The sequence below is a fragment of the Lepisosteus platostomus genome, chromosome 11 (genome assembly GCF_059453375.1).
Source record: "Lepisosteus platostomus isolate fLepPlt1 chromosome 11, fLepPlt1.hap1, whole genome shotgun sequence".
Lineage (NCBI taxonomy): Eukaryota > Metazoa > Chordata > Actinopteri > Semionotiformes > Lepisosteidae > Lepisosteus > Lepisosteus platostomus.
In genome coordinates this window covers 1,787,698-1,810,203 of record NC_142621.1, presented here as the reverse complement: position 1 = coordinate 1,810,203, position 22,506 = coordinate 1,787,698, and the positions used below count along the sequence as shown (strand labels likewise).

The following is a 22,506-nucleotide window of genomic DNA, read 5'->3' as shown; positions in this document are numbered from 1 at the left end:
CCCTGTGTGAAGACTTGGGTATCGTGGATCTGGACAGGATGTGCATGGCCTTACTGGGACAGTGCCGCCTTTTGTGCTTAAATCTATGGATACGTGGTGTATCCAGGCCAGCGTTTGTGCTTAATCATTTCTTCATCACGCCTTGGTGCAGAAACCTTGCAACATGCTGTTCATTTCTCACTGTGGCCATACCCGTTTCTGAGCCACATGCTTCAGAACACCAGCCAGCACGTTACTCTCCTGTGTGTCCTTCACTTGGCATGTGCTGATCTGTCCACTGTGACCCGCCTTACTCTGGTGCGCTTGGGCAAGTCACGGATCGCTGTTTCTTGATCGCTGGCAGAAGAATCGAGTTCTAATTCAGCTCTTCTTCGACGCTGACTTAAAGCTGTCAGAGACTAGGATGCGATCCGCTGCCTGATCCTGTCTCCTGCCTGAATGGAAAACAAAAGGTTACATTACCATGGTGATTTACAAAATAGCGTTATTTGACTGAAATGATTTTGAATACCAGTAAAAAAGCCCTGATGTCATTTCTGCATGATGACATTTTGCTGCCCATGTTGCACCACGGCCACATGTCTGAGGGTGGGGGCAGAATCGCAGTCGTGGCACTGATCCCATGATAAGTGCATAGGAACTGCTGCAATGTAAAAATAAAGGTTCCTGCTTTGAGTGCAGGCAGAGTGAAGCATAACTGATTTTGTGATTAACCTCCCTCTTCGAGTCATTAGCCTTCCGTATCTATCTGACTTGTCTTATCTGTTTTCTGTGCGTTTTCTTACAAAGTCGAAAGACCTGGTTAGAAATCTTGTGAGTTCATTATGCGGAAGCCGAAGTCTAATTTTAGTTCTGCCGTGTTTCTCCTATCGCAGTAAGCTGACTTACTTTCCTCGGCAGCTTTATTTTTTTTTGCAAGACAGTTTTAATCTGATGGAGTTGGGGTGGTGCTCATTATCGTTGCTGCACCATAGCTCTTTGGTCCTGGGTTCGATTCTGGAAGGAACCGCCTCCTGTGTGGAGTTGGCATACTTTCCCTGTGTTCTCAGCGGTCTTCTCTGTGTTCCACTTTCCTCCCGCAGTCCAGATACACACTATCCAGACTGTCATCTCTAGAGTGCCCCCTATCTGTGTGTGACTGTAATGCGTCCTGTGCCTGCTAGGTTAGGCATCCCTATAATGGATGGATTTTAATCTGAAATTAAAGTGCCCGTTCAGGAAGTTTAATCAATGCCTGAAATCCTGATAGTTTGTTTTGATTGAATTAGAACATCCAGCGTGCAGTTTAATAAAGGACATTTTTCTCATGTGTCCAGATCAGTAATATCTTCGCTATTTAAACCTTGCCAGACCTTCACCTACCTTTCATGGTATGCAGTTAATCACAGCTCAAAATAAAATGTTTATCAGCCTGAAAGTGCATTCAGCTGGATTGTTTTTTTGACCTAGGATGCGTGTTGCTGCCGTGTATGTGAAACGCCCATTCAGGTCACTTCATTTTGTTCATCTTTAAATATAAGATGTTTAATTCAAGTATCAGAACTAAACTCTTAAGTAAAACATCTTCCGTTTCAGATGTCCAAGCATGGTTTATGGTGAAGTATTTGCTGCTGTGGTATGTTCTTGTTTATTCGCCCAAATGTGTTTATTTGTGGCTCACGGTCCATTCCCAGTCTCCCTGCTGGAGAGCTTAATTCCGTGATTGTGGAGACGTGGCCTCCACTCTGTGCCACCGAGCCACACTAGTCCGTTCAGAAACGTTCAGACTTTTTTTCCCACTTCGTCAAGAGTTGAAAAACTCATTGCTTCCACCGTTCGTGTGTTAGACTTGATTCTCGCTGAGGCCGACGGTTTACAGTAAAATACAAGGATCCTGGGTGTAATCTTGAAAGAGGCAAAGAAATGAAAGTCTTGATTTGAAGGAAATGAAGCATTTCAAAGGAAGCTGGCGAGGCTCACGCCCAGGGCTGTTTTTTTCCACTTCTACCCAAGGGGTGGGTGAAGATCAAGGGTGATGCAGCAACACGCCACCATCACACCATGCGTCTCGAGAACTTTGTGCAGCGTAGAGGGGAGAAAAAAAGTGCGAGACGTTAGATGTCTAGTTTTAAAATTGTACACATACGTGTACACCCACGGTACTACTCATTTAAATATTTAACAGAAATGACAGATTTAAATCACTGAAGGATGCTGCAGGTCATATTCAGGTCATGTGCGAGACAAAGGCTTAGAGACAAGAAACTGTTGATCAGAAAGGTGGGGATGTTAAGGGGCAGTTTCCACTGTGTGCCAGCTTGTGCACTGTGTGTAGAGCAGAGCTGATCGACGGGAGAGAGATCACGCAGTTCAGGTCTTTTTTTCGTGCGGTTGAAATGTCTGCGCCTCCAGAGTCGTTGATTTTGTGTTCAGCAAGCGTATTTTGGGAGTGCACTAACAGTGAGCAGTGCAGAGATCTTCGACATCTGAAACTGACCCTTTTTGCCTACATACGGTCTATAAATACCTGTGTTCTGTGCTTTTTGACCCATTGATACTGACTTTGTTTTCCAGTGGTTGCTGTGCGTACGTGCACCTTGAAGGTGTCATGAGCAAATCTTGACCTCTGTGATTCAAAGTCTCAGCCCTTTGTCAGATATTCCAGGATGTCTTTTTAAAAAGAACCCGCTGTACTGTGTCAGAGCTGCCCACAGCTGTACGGACTGAGGTTTTGTAACTCGGTCTCGCAGCAGCACCTAGGTGTCTCGGTGTTATTTTTTTCCTTCCTTCCTCGATTCGCGGTATGCAGGCTGCACCAAAGCTGCATTAGGAAGGGTTAGGGGCCTCTTGATTCTAGTGACAAGTAAGTCCCTGCCTGTCCATCTACTGAGCACTCAAAAGTGTGAGAAAAACCGACGAACGTGGTCATTTTCTTTAGGTGTGTGTGTGTGTCTGATGCTAGGCATTGCTAATCAAGCTGTTGCTTGATAGGAGGTAATCCTAACGGAGCTCCGTGCTGTGCCAGAGGTTGCTCTGTTTATCAAGCAGAACACCCACTCCTTGTGGTGCCCTCGAAACAGCGTGGGGTGCGAGTTGGTCTGTGGTTGGGGTGCCTGGTTTTGAGTGCAGAAGGCTGTGGGTTGTTGCCCTGCCTTATTCACAGGTTTCTCCCTGGCTCAGCCATCGTTCAGCAGGAGCCTGTGTCAAGACAGGATCCTGCAGTCTGAACTGAATAACCGTTATCCTGATTGCAACATCCTGCCAACAGCTCACAAGAAGTCTGAGCTGTATTTGAGCTGACCTTGCGCAGAGTCTTATTGGAGGGTTTGGGCACAGCGCAGCCTGGACAGGCCCTGACTTCTGTTCTTCCACAGCGCCACAGGTGCAGCCTGCACAGGCCTTTCTTCCACATGTGGAATCTGATGTACTCGAGGAGGGCTGGGGCAGCGCCCATCAGTGTTTAAGCTCATTCGTGAGGCTGGGGCAGTGCCAGGTTGATGCTGTATTAGATCACATAGCATGCACAGAAGAAATGCAGAAACCTCTCTAACAATGCATTCGGCTCTACATTTAAACCCGCCTGCACAGAAATGTGCTATTTTCAGACGAGCCTTTGAGATACGTTCGGTTAAGCTCTTGTAAATCCTCTTTTACTCTGCAGAGATAAAGTGATAATTCGCTGTGTTTTGTTGCTGATGCTGCTGGTCACACTGTCGTCTTCCTTCTCCTTTTAATAAACGCCCTTCAGCAGCCCAGCTCGTCTGTCTGGCCCGAGGGACATTTATGCTCACTGGCATGTGTTAAGGTTTTGATATGTTAAAAAAAAAACACCTCCCGCCCATGTTCATATAGTTCTTTTGCTTTTCTTAGAGTTACTGGAAAATGTCACAAATGGAAGTGATGTAGTCAAGATTTTCATGACTTGTTTGAAAGCCTGAAATGAGTCAGCTGCTTGCTCGCTAGAGGACACTTCTAAACCACACGTTTCACACATTGCAGAGTAAGGTTTCGTTTTCAGTCGGAAATCTCTACCTCTGCTTGTCAGACCACAGATTGTAGTAAAATGGATCCGTAGGAGAACGGAGCCCGGAGCTCCTCAGCTCCTCCAGCAGGGCCTCGTGGAGGCGTGCCTGTGCCCTGCAGGGGGCACTGAGAGGAGGTTGCTGAGGCTGTGTGCAGCGCTTGGCGTACCTGAGCAGGACTGGATCGAAAAGAGCACCTCGCACGGTGGGGTTTTTCCTGTTTGCGCAGAACTTTTTGGATGGCGGAGGTGCTTGCATGACCTCCCCCCCCCCCCCCCGAGACGCCAGGGGTCCCCTGCTCTTCAGAATCGAGTCTGCCGGTCTGTTCGGGGGCTCGTGCAAACCTGCGGGGGGCGGAGAAGGGGAGTGTGAGAGTGGTGCTCTCGGTCTTCTCCCAGCCTCAGCTCTCTGTTGGGCAGCAGGCGTGTCTGCGGACAGGTGCTACCAGCAGCTACCTTTCCCCCTTGTATGTGTGTACGTGTGTATATCATATATTTTTAAACAAACTGAGGCATAAAAGGAATCTCATTAGAAGCATCCAGATTTGTGTTCATTAATATTATGGACTCTGTTTACTACAAAAACGGGAATGCCTATAAAAGGAATTTGAACCATATTTTGGGGGTTTTTTTGCAGCCTGCAGGATTGTTTCCGTTTTTTTCTCTGCTTGTAATACCAGATGTGAGCAGTGGGAATGAAACGTTACCCAGAATGTGCCTTATAGATGTCTCTGGGTGTTAAACCCCAAGTATTTTGTACGTCTCGTTGGGGACTCTTCAGTTATAGAGCAAAACCACTTTATTAGAATAACCGCAGACTGCAAAAAATACAGCATTTTGAGCAGACTTTTTTTTAAGATGGCTTCTGCAGTTGAAGCAGGCCCACATATTATTGTTTTCAAGAAAGCCTGCTCCATGCGTGACCCCTGTGCAGACCACAGCTCAGTGTGCGTTCACTAAATAACGAGAAACCACATCCTACCTGCCTCAAAAAAAGTACTGGCAAGAGCAAGAGGTGAAACATGATTTTATTTCTGAGCTGCTTTGCTTGTGTTGAGTTCTTTGAATGTACGGTATTTTCAGTGCTTCTATCCCTTAAATGTCCAAATAATAAAAGAAAGGATTTGTGCAGCATAGTGAAATATGCTTTTTTTCTAAAATGATTCTTGAAATAGGAAGAATAGTTAAAAGCAAATGTGTATTCCAATGAAATCCTTAATTAATAGGGCAAACATTTTTTAATTCTAGGGCTTTCTCTGACAAACTGAACAAAGGCCTTAACAAGCCTTAGTGTTGCCACTGAAGGACAGGCAAGATTTGCCCAGAGCTGAACTAAGAAACAGACAAACATATTATGAAAAATTATTTTATATGTTGAAGAGTCACTGGGAACCAGTTTAGAGATATACATGTGGTATGTAGTTCGTTTCTCAAGAACAGCCAAAAGGCTTCTCAATTTAACATTTAGTTACCGAAATGCCATTGATACTTTTTGTGTGTGTATATATATATGTTACTCTGTTATATTGCTAATTTATCAGTTAACAGACGTGCTGACTGTGTCAAGGTGTGAATAGAAAAGGTAAGATTTGCTTTCTCAGGAGCTGGAAATCCTCAGTTGTTTGAGCGTCTTGGCGATCACAGCCTTAAAGGCTCGGTGGTGGAGAGGGACCATCGTGTGTGTGTTTCAGGTGCTGTATCTGTGCGAACCTGTGCCGAGACCCCCAGTTTTGTCTATGAAATAGAAGGTTGACTTGGTTGTGTGCCCTTGATTGTAGCTGTGGAGGAAATGTGCTGAGATTGCATCAGCCCAGATAACCCTTTAGCGCCCACACACACTACGACATATCCCCAGGATTGTGTGTGTGTGTATGGGGGGGGGGGGGGCTGTTCTGGATGATGTCATAGTGTGTTGCGCTAGAAGCGCCGAGCCTGCACGTGGCAGGATGACTGGTGAATAAGTAGCCCTCACCAGGAGAGCCCTCTGCCTGGACAGCTGTCTGCAGGGACACCTCCTTTAACCACATGCTTGTCTTGCCCTCCCACAGTGCTGGAGTATGCAAACTCCCACAGCCCCTGTTCAGCACCTGGCTACTGGCCTCACCCACTTTGAGGCAAGAGCGATTGTATAGTCAGCAAGGAAGGGAAAAGAGAGAAGAAGTGGAGTGACTCGGTTATTACCCTGTGTCCCAGCGGTCCTTTCCATTAGCCTGTCAGAAAAGCCAGCCCCTGTGTGTCTTTTCCCCGCTGGCTGAAGGCTGTTGTCTTCAGCCCTTCTGATTTCTAGACTTCTAGACGGCGGGTATTGTTCGTCACACCGTCACGCCTTCACTGTACAGGCAGGTGGGAGTAGGAGGCCATGTTGTGAAAAACAACAAACCTGCCTTCTCTCTGCAGCTCCCTGCTTCATAGTTTCCATTGAGACGCTCGGCATCTTCTGACTCCTTGCTGCCCGCGCGTCTCGGCTTCTGGCGGGCGAGAGAGGATGAGCCGCATTCCAGTTTGCGCTTGTTTCTGTTCTGCGTGCGTCTTGAAAGCTCTCTGTGGATTCAGCATTGTTGAGTCAGGGGAAATAACTGAGCTTGGGCTCTGGAACAGACGAGGAAGCCATTAATTTCAGATGTTTGACATGCCTCGCACCTGTTGACTCGTACAGCTGAGCATAGGAAGCCTGTTAACTGCCTGTTTGTTATCAGACACTCTAGGGAAAACCTCAAGAAAAACAATGATTCTTGGAAGATTACACGAGATCCCCTTTCTCGGTAACCTATCCGGACCCAGCCCCGAGCAGAGTGTTAACCAGAGGAGATTGGTTTCACATGTCACTAACTACCCGTTTTCAAGTCTGTAGAAGTCAGAAGGATCCAGAGCAGATTTGTATCCGTCTCTTGTCGCCCCACCTGGCCTCAACCCTCTCTCCCTTCTTTAACTCCTCGTATCGGCTGCCTCGACAAGAGCGCAGAAGGCTCCTTTTTATTTTTTTTAATTTTGGAAGAAAAAAGATAAATGGGTTCGACCCTCCTCTGCCGCGGGCCGGCGGTCTTAAGTCTGCTCTCGGCCGAGACCCGCCCAGCTGTGCCCGCGGGGTAAACAGCACGTGTGCCCGCCTCGGTTACGGTCTGTGGTTGGGGCGGCGAGGGGGCGCCCAGTTGAATTCCAGAGAGGCTTAGCGGGGGACAAATAAACCTGTTTTCGCAATCTGAAGCATTCACCAGCTGAAATCCTTGTCGCAGAATGAGTGAATCGCCCACAGTGCACCTGCTGGCCTGACCCTTCTCGCTCCTTTCGTGCGATGCGCATGAACCCTGGGCCGATGGCGACAGATCCCCGTTGGCTCCTGTAGGCCGTCTGTGCGGTCCCGATGGAAACAGACACATCTCTGTTGTTCGGCGGCTCCCAGTGTCTGTACTGGGGGGGCGCCTGCCTCTCGCTGGCCGGTTGGGTGCCCGTGGCAGAGGTCGCCACACTAGTGCTGTAGGAACGCAAGCTGTGGCTAACAACAGCGGAGGCCGGTTTCTTCCAAGGTGTCCGTGCAGATGAATGAAGTCATAGCGGTGAACGTTACACTTGGTTCATTTATGGCGTTTAAAGTTAAAACGGAGGCGAAGTCGATAGAAGTGGGTGAGTTTAAACACCCGTGTGTCTGCACGCGTGTGTCTGTGTGTGTGAGGAGGGCATCCCGCTGTCCGCGCAGCGTTGCGGTCCGGTGCCCCGCCGTGCTGTGGCTGTGCGCCGGGGAAGCCGGTCTTTGCCGACTTGACACGCCTCCTTTTCCTTTCCGTTGCTGCGCAGAAGGAAGAAGGGAAGGTGCAGGGCCAGCTGAACAGCTCCGACTCCAGCCAGTACGTCCGGGAGCTGAAGGACCAGATCGCGGAGCTGGAGCACGAGGTGAGACCGGGGCGCAGGGCTCTTCCTCCAGCCACAGGGCGGCCGTCTTTCACTCCTCCCCAGGGGAGTCCACTGCTCAGCCACTGCTGCCGTGCCGAGACGGCAGAGAGGGGCTGCTCAGCCCGCTGACTCATGGGGATCTGCAGGAGGGCCGCTCTCTCCGAGCCCCTGCCCTGACACAGCCAAGGCTTTTACTTTCATCACCAGTCGGCATACTGGAATCCCTGGCCCAGAGGGGAGGTCCACCAGCAGCACTTACAGAAACCGCCTCATTGTCCCTAGAGGTCTCCCTCCCCAGTTCCCAGTTCTGACCAGGCCCGGCCTTGCTGAGCTTCTGGGATCTGAGCAGGTCAAGGTGATGCTGTCAAGGAATGTGGTCTGACATCATTCTAGCATGTATCCTGTAGGTGTGCCTTTCTAATAAGAACCCTAATGGCAGTATTTTTGCATGCCTGACTGACAGTGGCCCTCAGTTTAGAAGGATGTATACACAAATGTGCAGATAATATCATGTCTGTAATCTAAATACTGTATGTTGCAAGAAATTAATTTAGAGTCACTTTCAGTTCTGAGCAAACCTGCATTTTCACAGAAACGTCCTGCTCGGCGGCGGCTTCTTAATGAGATTTTGATCTTTTTGGCTCTTCAGACGGCAGTGATGGGCTCTCACTTTTTTTCAGATGTATTTTTTTGTTTTCTTTTTTCACATTTCTTCAAATGTTTTTGTCTGTATATTTTGAGGCCACCTGCAGTCTTAATCGAAGTGTTAACTACGCCCTGCAGTGGTACGTTTCCTGACTGAATGGGTGTGGAATGTGCCAGCACACCCCTATATCTTCAGTCTTTGAGAGAACAATCTTTACACCCTGTGTATTTTATTTACTTCAACAAATCACTACTACCAGTGGCTTTTTAACTCTGTCAGGTGAGACGGATAACAAACATCTCGTCTTTCTTGCCTCTCGGGGGCGAAAATAAGCTTATTCACACATCACTGTCAGACTCATTGTTTTGGTAACTGTGTCCACATTTCTTCTTGGAATCTGTCCGGAATGAGTATCAGTGTCAAACTCCAGCCCCAGGAGACTGGATGCAGAGTCGAACAACAGGGTTTTCCAGCATGTTGGTGATGGAAACATGAAGTGAAGGGTGTAGTGTAGCTGGCCGGGGTGTGCAGAGAACCGCTTGAGTTTTAGACGTCTGTCCTAACAGTGATGGTTCCTTCGCCGGACGCTTTCCTCACAGGGAAACTCCCAGGAGCGGGCGAGCGGGGAACAGGGAAGTTTCTAAGTTCAGCTGAAGGCCGCCAAGCAGCACAGGCACAAACACTTCACCTAACCGAGCTCCCGCTCTGGGTGGGGCTTCAAGTATTCTGACACTGTAAACAACTTTTTTACACTGCAGCGCGTGTTAGATTCTCGCCTGTTTCAGCGAGATGTTTTTAATTCTCCTGATTCGTGGAAACGGCCCGGGTTTGCTGTGAAGGCATTTTCTTTAGAGTTTAAAAAACCTGAAATGATCTGGGGAGACACAAGCGTTTACAAGTGTGCTCGTGCACATTTACTACGGTAATAATGTTCGTGGTTGGAGAACATCTTGATTATGTGAACAGAGAGGGGCCCTCGCATGAGCAACTTGCCTCGTCTTGCATCTAAAGTCGAGCAAGCGCCCCAGTTAAACGAGATATAATGTGCCAGAAAACAACTTGGCCAATCTCGCCAAATCATAGGAGATCGGTGCAAATGACAGAGGAGAAGAATCACGTGTTCACAGTAAGAAGCAAACAAATTCAGCACAAGGTTGCGCCGTGCTCTTCAGCAATGATCAGCCTGCAGATCATGGTTCGGCTGAGCGGTGCTGTGAGGCCTCAAGGTTGAGCTTTATGACTGAGTTTGGGGTCTCAAGCTGAGGACAGAAACAACAAGAAGCCTGAGCTGGGCAGGTTATTGATGGTGTCAGGCTGCAGTTGGCTCTCTGGGTTCTGCGAGGGACAAGTTGGAGACCCTCCTGGCACCCTGCTCTGAGCCGTCCATGTGCTTCGTCAGGGGGTCACCACCACAGCTCCTTCTTCCCCTCGGTGCTTCTGCCATTATCAGCCGGCTGATGTGCGATTGTACTTCTCCAGCCACTCGTGGCTTCCTGAAGATGGGCCTGGGGGCTGTAACCAAGACTGGTTAGCAGAGCTTGAGCAATCGATGAGGGAGCAGCACAGAGCTCCATCCACATGCTGTTCTCTCCCCATCTCTGGTACACTCCCCTACACTCCACTACGGGGGGGGGGAGGACAATCTTTGCAAGTCAGTCTGAAAGCGTAAATCAGACTCCATGTTTAAATTTTTTAATCATTTGAGGTTTATGACTTGCATGAGGTTTCAGGCAACCTTTTGACCTTTCAGTCCTCAAGGTTTTATTATGAGTGTAAGCAGCTACATTACAGCCTTCTCTAACTGCTCAGCCCCGCAGTGAAGCAAACCAAAAGGAAGTGATGCAGATTCATATTACAAATAAAGCAAACCTAGCTACCAGAATGCGCTCTGTAAAATATTTTACTGATTTTTTTTTCCCCAAAATTAAAACCAAATTCTAGCTTTTAAAATGATATTCATAGACCTTACACATTATTATTGTGGAAGCAGGGTGTTTTAGCAAATTAGTGAGCTGCAGAGCCCGTATTGCGATTCCAGAAAACTTTTGTTTTTTATAAAATTGTGAAATATTATGCTTTTGTTGGAATTTTGTGTTGCGGGGGGTAAATGCACATTATTTTCAGTAACCAGTGGCTCTAAAACGAAAATAATTAATTTACCAAAAACATCGGTCAGTTCAGCTTGCTTGCAGCAGGGATATGCATTGATCCCCAGTGCCAAAATGTGGGTCTAATTGAGTTGCAAAAAGTATCAGCTGTGTGACAGGTGGTTCATTTCTTTAAGGTCTGGAATAGTCCGCTGTGGGGCCTAAATAACTCCCACTTTCTTTCGTTGGACCATCCTAGAGAGGACAAAGACTTCCTCTTCAAGTACAAAGTTTGCACAGCACAACAGCAGTCTTTGTGGCATTGAGATTTCTTTGTCACACCATGCACATAATTCGCTGATGTTGGTTCTGTTATTGCAAAAAAGAAATCTCACCGTGTATTGAATTTAAAAAAAAAAGAAAGAAAAACTTGTGGTTTTGCAAGCGTTGCTGTCTAAAACTGTCGAGATAAGCGCTGGTTGTTTTTCCTTTGTGCAGAAGGCCCACTGAGAGACCAGAAAGGCTGCAACATCCTTCCCACAGGTCAACAGGAATTGTCTCGGGTCTAAACGGCTCACGGGGGAATTGGCTTGGGCAGAACAAGCAGGCAGGGGGCAGGTTGCGTCGCAAACTGGAGAAGTGAAATTCTGACCCAGCCTTTGTTTTAGTGTTGTCTAATTCGATCGATTTATTGGTGAATACATTTCGGCGTGGCCGAGATCCGTTATTAAGTTGAGGAATCAGATGCTGCTGAAGAGTCCAAAGTTCTTCATATTTCGAATGTCTTGAAGAGCCATTCTTTTCGTCTTTGTGCTCAGCTCACTCCTTGAAATTCAGCGATGCATCGCACTGGTGCCTTATCAGATGCGTCCCCTCTTGCATGCATTCTGGGGACTGAGTTTCTCCTCGTTTCGGAATTGCGCTGTTGTGCAAGCCCGCGTTTTGAAATAAAGCGTATCAGTGTCCCTCCACCCTTTTTTAATGTTTGTGAAATTAGGATTCATGGTTGCTGAAAGATAACAACACCAGTGACCTCAATCCATCACAGTGAGATGACTTACAGGACGGGAATGGACGGGACAGGGATTAGTCCAGCTCTGCGGCCCTGAGAGATCTCTGTCTCTCTAGCTGAGTAGACTGTTGTTGTCACCTTGTTCCCACCGAGATTGTAGAAGTGGCCATTGGTCTGTTTACTCGGACGCACTCCGTTTCACCTATTTGTTCTGCAATGGGAAGGTCTTGCAAAAACACTGTTGCTCGATAGAATTAAGTCAGCCCAGACCATGCTGCTAGTTCTGATTGTTTACGCAGTAACGGGTGCGTATTCAGGGGGGAAACAAATCTTAGCTTTTCAAACGAAAGCGAAAAAAGTAAGTGCATGTAAGACGAAAAACTTTTTTTTTTCTTTTCCCAGGTCCAAGATTTATGGAGAGGGATGCCGTCAGATTTTAACATGAAAAACAGCGGCTTGTGGTTAAATTGTACTGCAGTAAATCATGCATTGTGTTTCCACTTGCACCCTATCTTGAAAGTGCAGTTGGGCAGAGCAGAGACGATCAGATTTGCAGTCCCCTGCAAACCGAGGTTGACTTGGGCTTCTGAAAGCACTATCTGATTGTCAGTACGTGACAAAGATCCCAAGTCACCTCGCTGGCTCAGTCTGATTTAAGTGGTTGTGGTCGATGTGAGGAACCTGTGATGTGATAAGATAGCACTAGCAGAGAGGTCATGTGGTTTATAGACACCGTGCTTCAGTTTAGCAGCTCATGTATCTCTTTTTGTCGGGTGGGGGGGGGGGTAGAATTATAGATGTTTCTGCATTCTTGAAATCATACAGGGGGAGAGCAATCAAGTGCAGGTTTAAAAAAGAAGACCCCAGCGATGACAGAAATCACTGTAACCTGTTGACAGACGCACTGTGTCTATGTACATGGCAGCAGCGTCTTGGGTTTAGTTTCTGTTTGCCTTTTCCGTTTTTTTTTTATAATCAAAGCAGAACAGGTAGGCAATTCCCCCTTTTTTTAAAACAACAAAAACATGTTTAAAACCCCAGACCTTGGTTGTCCTGCGATATCCATCGGCGATATTTCCATCTCGCTCCCTGGTGTAGTTCCCCCAAGCCCAGGATGTGTCTGTGCCCAACGTGTACCCCTCCCTGAAAACCACTCCTTCTCACCCTTCGTGTGCTGCAGGGCTGCGGTGCAGATAGCAGAGCTCTCGTGTGCAAGACGGCACCGACGTGGTCCTGTCAGGGCCCCCGTCTTACAGGCTCCTGGCTATGAACAGTGTGGTTTCTTGGCACAGCGCGTGCAGCTGTCGTCCCCTGCCCCGGGCCTGCACGTCGGGACAGAGACACGTGGCAGCCTGCTCAGCCCCTCAATGTCCACATGTCCAAACGCCTTTATGTTCCTGCAGTGCACATCATCGACCCTGATCATCTGGACTTCACTGACCTGGGCGTGGGAGGTCTTGTCCTTCAGCTTCGTAGTACATATTTGTATTTTTCTACTTGTTTAAAGTGCTTTCAATTATTTATTTTTTTAAAAGTACAATCGGTACATTTTTAAAGGTGCGAGACGAAAAGGCATAAGAACAAGGTTCCTGGGGCAAAGAGATAAAGAAAGTGGGAGAAGGAACAGTGAGTGGCTCAGCACTGTTAAAGACCAGAGTCATCACCAAACAGGACAGGATTGTGCTGCGTGTCTTCAGTTCACATGTATGTGGTCATACTGATGAGATCATATTGGGTTCTTTGCGCTCAGATTAAAGCCTCTAAATATAATGATAGGTGCTTTTTTTTTTAAAGTCGGACAGTCACAGACTTCTATAGAGTCAACAGAATGCTTCTTACACAAGCAAAAAAATACCCTGTTGAGAAAAACAGAAATAGTGAAGATTTGAAAGTGCTTGACAACCACCCTGTGTGTTTATTTCAGAAATACCACCACTCAGCCCAGCTTTCCATAGTTCAAAGTTGCAGAATGCAAACGGTTATCACTGCACCTCGTTTGCTGCTATTTCAATCACGTATTCTCTAAAGAGGTAGAAAGTTACAATCAGCCACAGAGCTCAGAGCAAAACCAGACCTCGCTAATCTGACAAGATCAAGGAGTCATGACCTGCTAGTAATCGCTTCTTGTCTGTTTTGTTGTTGGTTTCCTGTTCTGACTCACTGGAGTTTGCATTTTTCACCAGTTGTCACGTTTACAAAAGAGACCCTTCGACTCTTGAAGACAGGCGTCTTTATTAACTGTCGGCTGCAGAGCTGGGATCTGCCAGCTTTTGAGCAGGAGCTGTGAGCAACAGCTACTGGCTACTCTGGGAGCAATTGCAATAGCCAGTAGGGTTCAGTAATTTCTGTGTGCTCAGTGAGGAAGGCAAGTGTCGAACAGTTTCCAGCACTGTTCACAAGCAGAGGATTGCATAGAGTGCCCTTGATGGCTGATAGTGGGGACTACTTCTGTGATGTAGACGAGTGGGAGATTTCAAGGAAATGGGTTTCGATTTACATGTAAAAAATAATCCAGCTGAGCGCACGTCAAGTTCTTCCTTGTCGAAAGCTGTCGAGTCTGTATCTCTGATGTGCATGTAATTGAGGAAGTGGCGTGTCGTTGAGAGGAATGCGGCTCCTGCTTCTAGTGTCCGTCAGGGCGTCTGCACAAGTCCGACGGGAGAAGGAGCTGCTGCTGAGGGCTGCAGAGGACAATGTTATGGGTGGGTGGCCTGTCGTCAGTATTGCTCCTGCACTGGTCTCTTCTGGAGAGAGACCAGAAGAGTCTTCCCCCGTGCTGGAGTTGGGCAGGACCAGCTTCCACATCTGTGGTGGAGGCCGGGGAAACTCTTCTGATGTCCTCATTCCTTCTCCTTGGCTCCTAGGCCAAGTGTTCTTATTAACGGGCTGCGGCCGTGGCGAGTCTCTCCCCGAGGAACGATCGCGCTGGCCTGGGAGATCACCTCTCCTGAGCATCCAGGCAGCACTTGGGAGATGAGCTCCATCAAGACATCGCACCCTTGTTGTATGCGTAGAAGTTATTTTTCACTTTTTTCCCCCCCCACCGGCCTCACTATTACTTTTACTTTTACTTTTGTGACACTTGGGAGCCTTGATTTATGTGCCTTTTGCATTCGAATAAATCTATCTTGTTGTTGTTTGCTCACGTTCACATGACCCATTTATTTATGAGCATCTGAAGAGTTGCCCGGCGGTGGCCGAGGAGTCTGGGAGTGTTCTCACCAGGCTGCCTGTTGGTTTGCTGTGGGGAGCTCAGCAGGCCGATCTCCGTGCTGTGAATGGGCTGTGTGTCCACTTGGCCAACTTTCTGGCTACCTTGCTTCTCTTTTTCTGGCATCCACTGAAGTCCTCGGACCTTCCCGAAAACCACGAACCTGGCCAGGCGACTCGAGCGCTGGCGTGTCCAGCCGGCCGCGCCGTTCCCCGTTTCCTGCGCGTTCCCAGCACTCCGATTTTCATCTTCGATCTGGATTGAGACGGTTGCCCGCTGGTCTTGCAGGCCGGAAAAGAGAAGAGAAAAATGACGCAAGGGTCTTTCATAAGCTTTCCTGTCGAAAACACAAGAAGAAATGAAGAGCGCTCAGCGTGCCCAGCGTGCTCAGCGTGCCCAGGCGGCGGATATTGGGCACGAGACCTCGGGGGTTCAGCGCCACACTGCCTGGGGGCGGCCTGGCCAGTGTCCCCTGACCCCCCCCGGCCACAGCGCCCCTCCCCCTGACCTGGGTCCTGGGCAACGTGGTTAAGAGAAGCCGCCGCAAACCACATCTCTCAGCAGGTGTGCCGCAGAGTTCAGGACACGAACAATGAAAAATGAATGCTGGATAGGTTCGTCTGGGGGAGCAACCGAAATGTCGCGCTGTGCCCGCGCAGTACAACGATTGGGATGTTGTCTTCTCTACAGATCTGCCACCAGAAAGCTGCTTTTCTCCTTGTTCTGTATGGCATTAACCTGGCCTTGATTATTAGTAGTGCTCGGTCAGCGGTGTGTGATTTCCTGGCAGTGCGCTGTGTGCTGGAAACGCCTGAGAACCGCTGATCTTAACTGCTCTTCTCCCTGCCTCTCTCCCACATGCCCACGTGTCTGTCTCGCGGAGACAGCCAGCGTCAGGTAAGAGGCGCAGCACGACCCCTCCCCAGCTCCTGCAGTGTCCAGCGCTCGGCACACCCACTGCTTCCTTGCACATTTCTGTGGTCTTGGTCATCATCATTTGGTCTTCACCATTGGTGTGCAATATGAAAAAGAAACCTTCTAAACATGCATTGTTTATATGATTGACATATCATGATTAGTCCAGGCCATTGCATGCTTTCTTCTAGGGTGACAACATGTCTGTCGTGTGGTAGGAATTAACCGCAGTTTCCTTTGGGTTTGCAGTCATTTGCTTTATAATCATTTTAATGTTTTTTTTTTTTGGCACCTAACCTTGATTAAACATGTTCGTTACCAGCCGAGCCCTGCATGATGGGAGTGATGCTCTTGAGTAATGTTGCTGCTCTCTAGTTTTAATGATTGATTGTTTAAGAACATAAAGGTTACAGGCGAGAAGAGGTCATTCTGCCCTTCAGGCCCGATAGGTAACTACGGGCTTATTGATCCCAGGATCTCCTCCAGCTGTTTCCATCACACAGCTGGGCAGCTTGTTCCAAATCGGCAACAGGGTACCCTTAGGATAAAGAAGTGCCTCTTGTTCTTGAGTTTAAATGCACTTTTACATAGCTTGCATTTAAAAAAGTTCTCCTTTTTCCAGCATGACACAGCCGTCACGGTTTCTGAAAAGATGGTTTCTAAGTCCTCGCGCGTCGTTCGGAGTGTATCGGCGAAGTCTCAGTCTCGGTGCTGTCGCTCTGTCTGCCCCCTCTGCCTCACTGTCCCAGACGTGAAGGCTGGGGTTCACACCGAGAAGACTCGCAGGCTACACCAGGCCTCTCCTGCCCACTTCCTGCCAGGGCTGGCGTCTTCTGGTTTTGTTCCAGCCCGAGCAGCCAATTAAACAATTAGCCCAACAGTTTTTCAGAATTCGACGTGTAGTGTAAGTGCTTTTCCGGGCCATTACACACGACAGATAATTATAAACACCTCAGGGCCTGATGAGGAGCCTTACAGTCACGCAGCAACTATTTCCAATGAGTTAGACCAACTATGTAAGTGAGAACACAAACCAGGAAGACACCAGGTGCATCCTGAAACCAGGGTGGGAGTTTAAGACCCCCGCTCTGTCCGGACGACAGTTACTGGCTGGGGTGACGATTCTGAAGTGTTCAGGGTGGGGAACAGGGCCAATGCAGTGCCGCGCGGGGAGGTCAGAAACCAGGCTCTTTGGACCGGCGGCAGCCGGGCTTGGCAAGGCCGGTTCTGGTGCTGCCTTGCCGAAGCCCTGGAGTGCCACAGCTCTGCAGCTCGGCCCCTGACCTGACTGCCGTTTCTTCGCCCCCCAGATCCGCTGCTTACGAGGCCAGAGGGCCTTGTCCGGCCAACCCACTTTTGACGGGATCCATATCGTCAACCACTACATGGGGGACGACGAGTCCTACCACTCCTCGGACGAAGAGGGCCTGGCCGGGCCCGTCGGGCGGAGCGCGGCGGCCGGCGCGTCTCGGCCCTTCGATCCCCGGCGGGACGTCCCCAGGATCGTGCTGCGCGCCGACCTCGAAGACACGGACAGCGAGGACGACGAGGAGCCGCCGAGTCTGACTGTCCCTCCCGAGTCGTACTCCACCACCGTCTGACCGCTGCCCGGGGGCCTGCCTGCGCGTGGCTCGTCCTCCAGCCCGCAGGTGGAGAGGTAGAGTTCTGCCGCTGGGCGTCGGCCACATCTGCTAAAACCGAGAGGCGTCGTCGAAGAGACCAGCGCGTACTTCTACATTTTACTGTCCTTCCGATTTTTTTATTTTTCTGCCTGACTGTTGCCAAAACCGGTCTGTCGTTTGCGTTGTTGCCAGCTGAAAGCCCGGGACCGGTCAGCCAGAGGCGTGTTTGTCCAGATCTCGTTCCGAGCTGGGAGCTGGGAGCTTTCCCGGGCGGGACAGGACACTGAGGGTCTGCAGACAGAGGAGCCCCCTGAGCTGCAGTACAGCTGGAAACTGTGTGCAATATTGTGTTTCAATGCCCGGCAAGAACAAATTTTTAAACCTATCGGGGTTTCTGCGTTTCGAGCGGTGGTTTCAACGGGGCATCAGGGGCTGTCAGTGGTCAGTTACGGATAAAGAAAAAAAAAGTCCTCTTTTTTTAAGAGCAGTTTGGGAGAGCATGACCACAAGCCTGTTCATCCTCACTACAGTGCTCAGTCAGACATTAACCACACCGATACAGAAATCCCCGTGAGCAAACAGAAATCAAATAGGCTTCTTTATTTTTTCCTGTGTGTGTTAGTGGTGATAGCCATGACAGTCGAGTAGTATTTGTACCCGTGTGTATATGTAAACAGATGTTCTGCTTTCCTTACTTTTTTGTCTTTGTATTTTAACATGGACTTGAAGATCTGCCTTTTTTTTATTGATGTTGCGGGAGATCTGCTCTTGGACATCAAGTGCGTCGTTCAGATGAAATGGGTGCTTCACCTTCGAGTCGGGTGGGAGAAATGTTTTTAAAGCACGTTATTGATGGACCTTCTCACCAAGAATGTGTACAGGCAACATCTAAGAGGCAGCAGAAAGAAAACGTGTGTGCTGTGTGTCTGGTCAGTTCCCTGATCTGCCCGGCGTGAGGTGAAGGCTCTTCCTTGCCCGGTACTGCTTGCACTTCGCCTGCGGCAGTATGACCATTTGCTGTGACAGAAAGGGAAATGCACAATCAGATCAATCAGTGGTAGAACAAATTACAATTAATAAATACTGAAGAAACAACTTAGAAATCCTATTTAATGTTTGTTTACCGATGTAAATATTTTGTTATTTTATCTGTTGCTTGGGAATCTCTTTTGAATGCAAATACGTGCAAACCGAAACAGTACATTTACTGATTAACCACATTTCTAACTCTTTAAACTGGGTGTTGTCCATACATAATTGCTTTTAAAAAGGTTTTTTGTTTGTTTTGTTTTTTTTGCTCCTGGAAAGTCTGCGTCTGGGTCTCTTCGCTGTAGCTGTGATCGCTGACAGGCTTTCCCGGACAGCAGGTGATGTGCAGTGTTGTACGATCGCAAGCCTCACTCCGCCTCACCCTGTGTTAGTCCTGCTGGGATAAGCGTGCGCTTCTGACAGGCTCTCCCCCAGGATGGCTTTCAAACAGCTCCGCTTCAGTGCGAACTCCGCTCTGCCCTTTTTTTTTGTTAGTTGCGAATAAACTCGCTCTTTTTCCGGCGCTCCAGAACTATTTTGACAAAGTAATAATAAGCCCAGTCAGTTACCTTCATCATACTGGGTTGCAAAGACGACGCCGGAGCAAAAGTGTGTTTTTAAACCTTTCCGATCTGCGGTCAGAGAGATCGTTCAGAATGCAAGAGATTCAAACCGGTTCCATGTGATCTCCTTTGACTCCTCGCTCGATCGGAATGAACCAGGTTTCTTTCGCGGCTGGTGGTTGGTTTTCCATTTTTTTTTTAGCACGGTGAGGTGATGCGTAGCGATGCGGTTGTGGCGAGAGGACTGGCGTGGCCGCCCCCTTCCTGTAGGGGTCGGTACTGCAGGGCACTGTGTCCGCCCGCAGTGCAGCACCAGACCATCGGCACCAGCAGGACGAGGTGCTGCCACCCCTGTGGAGGTCATGCCCGTCAGTTAACACTAGCTAAAAGTATCAAAGTCTGCCATCGATGTCTAACATCCTTTTACTGAAAAAAAAAAACACTATTGAGCTCTTAACTTGAAATGTACATGATATGTATGTATATAAAATATGTTCGAAATAAAATTTTCATGATTTAATAAACCCCGTTTGATTTTTTGCTGCTTTCCTCCGGCTGAATTCGGTCTTTGCAACGCAGTGGGGAGTATTGTGTTTGCATCATTGTTATTGCTGCCGTCTTCAGTGCAGCTCAGAGACGGGGTTTTTTCCTGTGAACGCTTAGCGCCGCTCTGCACTGCTGTGCAGTACTGGTGAAACCCTGTGAAAACTGCTGCTTTGAATACGAGGTCATGCTGTCAGTTGGGATTTCCGGTCAGATCCCTCCGATTAGAATTTATTTTGGTTAGCAACCAGCTGTTCGGTTACCACAACAGCTACCAGCCTACGTTTCTGCGTCGGGGCTCATTCTGAACTGTGTGCATCACTTGAAGAACTTCATCGTTAGATAGGGTGACCAGACGTCCTCTTTCGGAGACCTAAAATATCGGTCCGACCGGGATTGATCAAATTTAAAAAAACTGTCCGGGATTTTGTTTTGCTCGTTACTCAGACTGTGTAAACAAACACAGGCCTACATTTTTTGTTCGTTCCACGCCTTACCGGTAGATGTTTTGAACTTACACGCAGTGTATCTTGAAAAGGATTTGTGTGTGTGTGTGTTTGGCTGTTTTTATGGCCGTGAGAAATAACAATGTTTAACTTGTTTCGTTATATTTCAAAATGTTTCGTTAAAATTGATCATTTTTGCAACCAGTGAGGACGTCTCCTAAATTATGGTCTTCATTTTTTCTTCTGATGTTAAGACTTGTTGTGTTAAAATGAAAAAAAGAGGGCTATATTTTTGTTTCTCCTTGTTTGCCATTATGGAAGAGAAACGACAACCCTGCAACTGTTTAAAAGTTTACTAAGACGTTTAATAACTAGAGAGTTTTAAATTGTTTTTTTGTATTAGAAAAAGTAATAAAAATGCATTACTTTGGAGGAATGTGCCGAGTGTCGATTATCCCCACGCCCTCTTTTTTGAAAACCGAAATATGGTCGCCCTATCCTTACATAAAAATAAGAAAAGGTGATTGGAAATTTCCACTGTTTGATTTTTGGAGGATACGACACGGTGAATTTGGAATCGTCTTTAAGTGGCACATAATGACGCAATGAGTTTATTTGTGGCTTCTTTAAGCACTGATGCTTGTGTCCTGTTGTTGTTTGATTCAAAAAGCGACGTCCTTTTCGACAACAGCTGGAGCAAAGCGAGAGCGCCGGACCCCGGTTTGCCCTGAACACCTCTCCGAGCTGTGTCGATCCGCCGCGTTCGCATTCCTTCGCGTTTGCGCTTGTTACTAAATTTGGTCCTGAACAGCAACTATAGCAGTAATTGTGCGCATTTAATTTCCACGAGTTCTAAAATTGCACTTCCCGTATATAACCTGGTTTAATCGCCTGGCCCGTGCGGCTCCCTAAACTGGAGTCCTTTATAAATACCTCCAACGATTACAGCATGAGCATTTTTTAATCGGTTTTGGAGAGAAAAAAAAATATCGTGGCGGCCGCACTTCTCGTTCTTGAAAATTCCGCATTGGCGGAGCTTTTCGCTTCTTAACGATTTTCTTGGGAAAAATAACGAGCCGCCTCCCGTAACGGGCAGAGATGTCAACACCTGCCGGCAGCTCGTTTTTACTACAGCACTGGCAACACGTACAGCGGCTGCGGCGCGTTAGCTGGGTCGGTAGTGGTAGCGGTGCGGATAAAAAGCGAAACTGATGAACCGTGCAGGATGGTAAAAACGTGTCTCGCCGGAGCGCCCTCGACAGTGAAAAACGAAATTCGGTTTCTCTGCCTCCTCCTGAGCTTCACAGAAATCCCAAAACGAGGAAATCCGTTGGAGTGACTAGTTTTTACGAGGCACTTGGACTAAAAAGGCAAGACTGTTGATATCCTTCATTTAGCCCATTCTGTCTGTTTCAACACCCAGTGCAAGCCCGAGGCAGCAGCCGGGCCCGGGGAGCCAGCGGAGCACCGAGGTCCTCGAACCCGGGGCTGTCGGCGCTCCGAGCCTGCACACAGACAGCCCTCCAGGTCGACTCAAGCTCAGGCCTGGCCCTTGGCCGTGTGCCTGCGAGGCCCAGAGCCCCAGCCTGCGGTCTGCTGTGCTCAAGGGGCTACCGCCACTGCGGCTGACCAGTCCGTCGGCTTACAGGCGGATTATATCGTGTAAACTTAACGCCACCTTTCCCCTGCACCGGCCTTATGTAGGGAAAAAACCGTAACCTTAATGAATGGCATTTAATAATATTGCCGACGCATAAATACTCCTCCCAGCTACTGTAGACTAACTGGGAAAACGGCTGTGATTCACACACAAGGACTGTAAAGTTTAAACTCAAATTCCGGAGCTGGTCAAGTCCGAGGTAAAGCGAGAGAAAAGACATCAGGTGTCGGGGGGGGGGCCTTGGTTTCTTGGCCATCGCCCAGCGCTGCCCCGCCAGCCGCCCGGGCGAGACCTGGAACCCGCTGGCCCTGCAGCTCAACCCCGGGAGGTCGCGCCGCCTCTAGCGGCCCTGTCCTCGACGTCCTGTCGAGCCGGGTTCATTGTCGGTGCGGAGGAAGAGAGAACCGGCAAAGGGGCTCTGTCTTCTGCCATCCTCGCTGCGCGTCCTGCGGCACGAAGCCCAACCCGTCCGGGGCCGTGATTTGGTTACCGACGCCAAGTCAAACCGTGAAAAACGTTTTGTGTCTCAAATCTGCATTTCCCGCGTGCTGAATTATAAAAGCTATAGGTTTGTAATGAGATGTCAGGTTCTGCTTTCCTTTAAAGAGGAAATTTAACTCGTGTTGATGTTCTGTTGTTTGTCATCTGGGAAACGATTTTTTCGACGGAGAATTGTGCGTTTTGAAATGACGGATTACTTCTTATTTTCTTCATCTCCTAAAGGTGCTTAGATGAACCAGCGATCGGGGCAGGGTTAGCTGCAAGGGTGCTCCGAAGCGGAAACTCGGAAAGGAATCGAAATAATGAAAGATTCGGTCCCTAGTTACACCTGTAGACCGTGAACTCTGAGGTCACCGATCCTGTAGGTGCGAGTGCAGCGGTTC

General features: G+C 48.5%; 1 protein-coding gene across 7 annotated transcripts in view; it reads left to right on the top strand.

The window, feature by feature from the left end:
* LOC148651733 (ecotropic viral integration site 5 protein homolog) overlaps positions 1-19,497 on the top strand; it is a 67,773-nt gene extending 48,276 nt beyond the window's left edge. For all 7 annotated transcript variants that reach the window (XM_088597742.1, XM_088597744.1, XM_088597741.1 and 4 more), the window contains 2 exons: positions 7,793-7,888; positions 17,070-19,497. In XM_088597742.1, the coding sequence (XP_088453868.1) occupies positions 7,793-7,888; positions 17,070-17,360 (387 nt within the window). In that variant the 3' untranslated portion in view covers positions 17,361-19,497. The remainder of the gene's footprint in view (positions 1-7,792; positions 7,889-17,069) is intronic.
* The last annotated feature ends 3,009 nt before the right edge of the window (positions 19,498-22,506 follow it).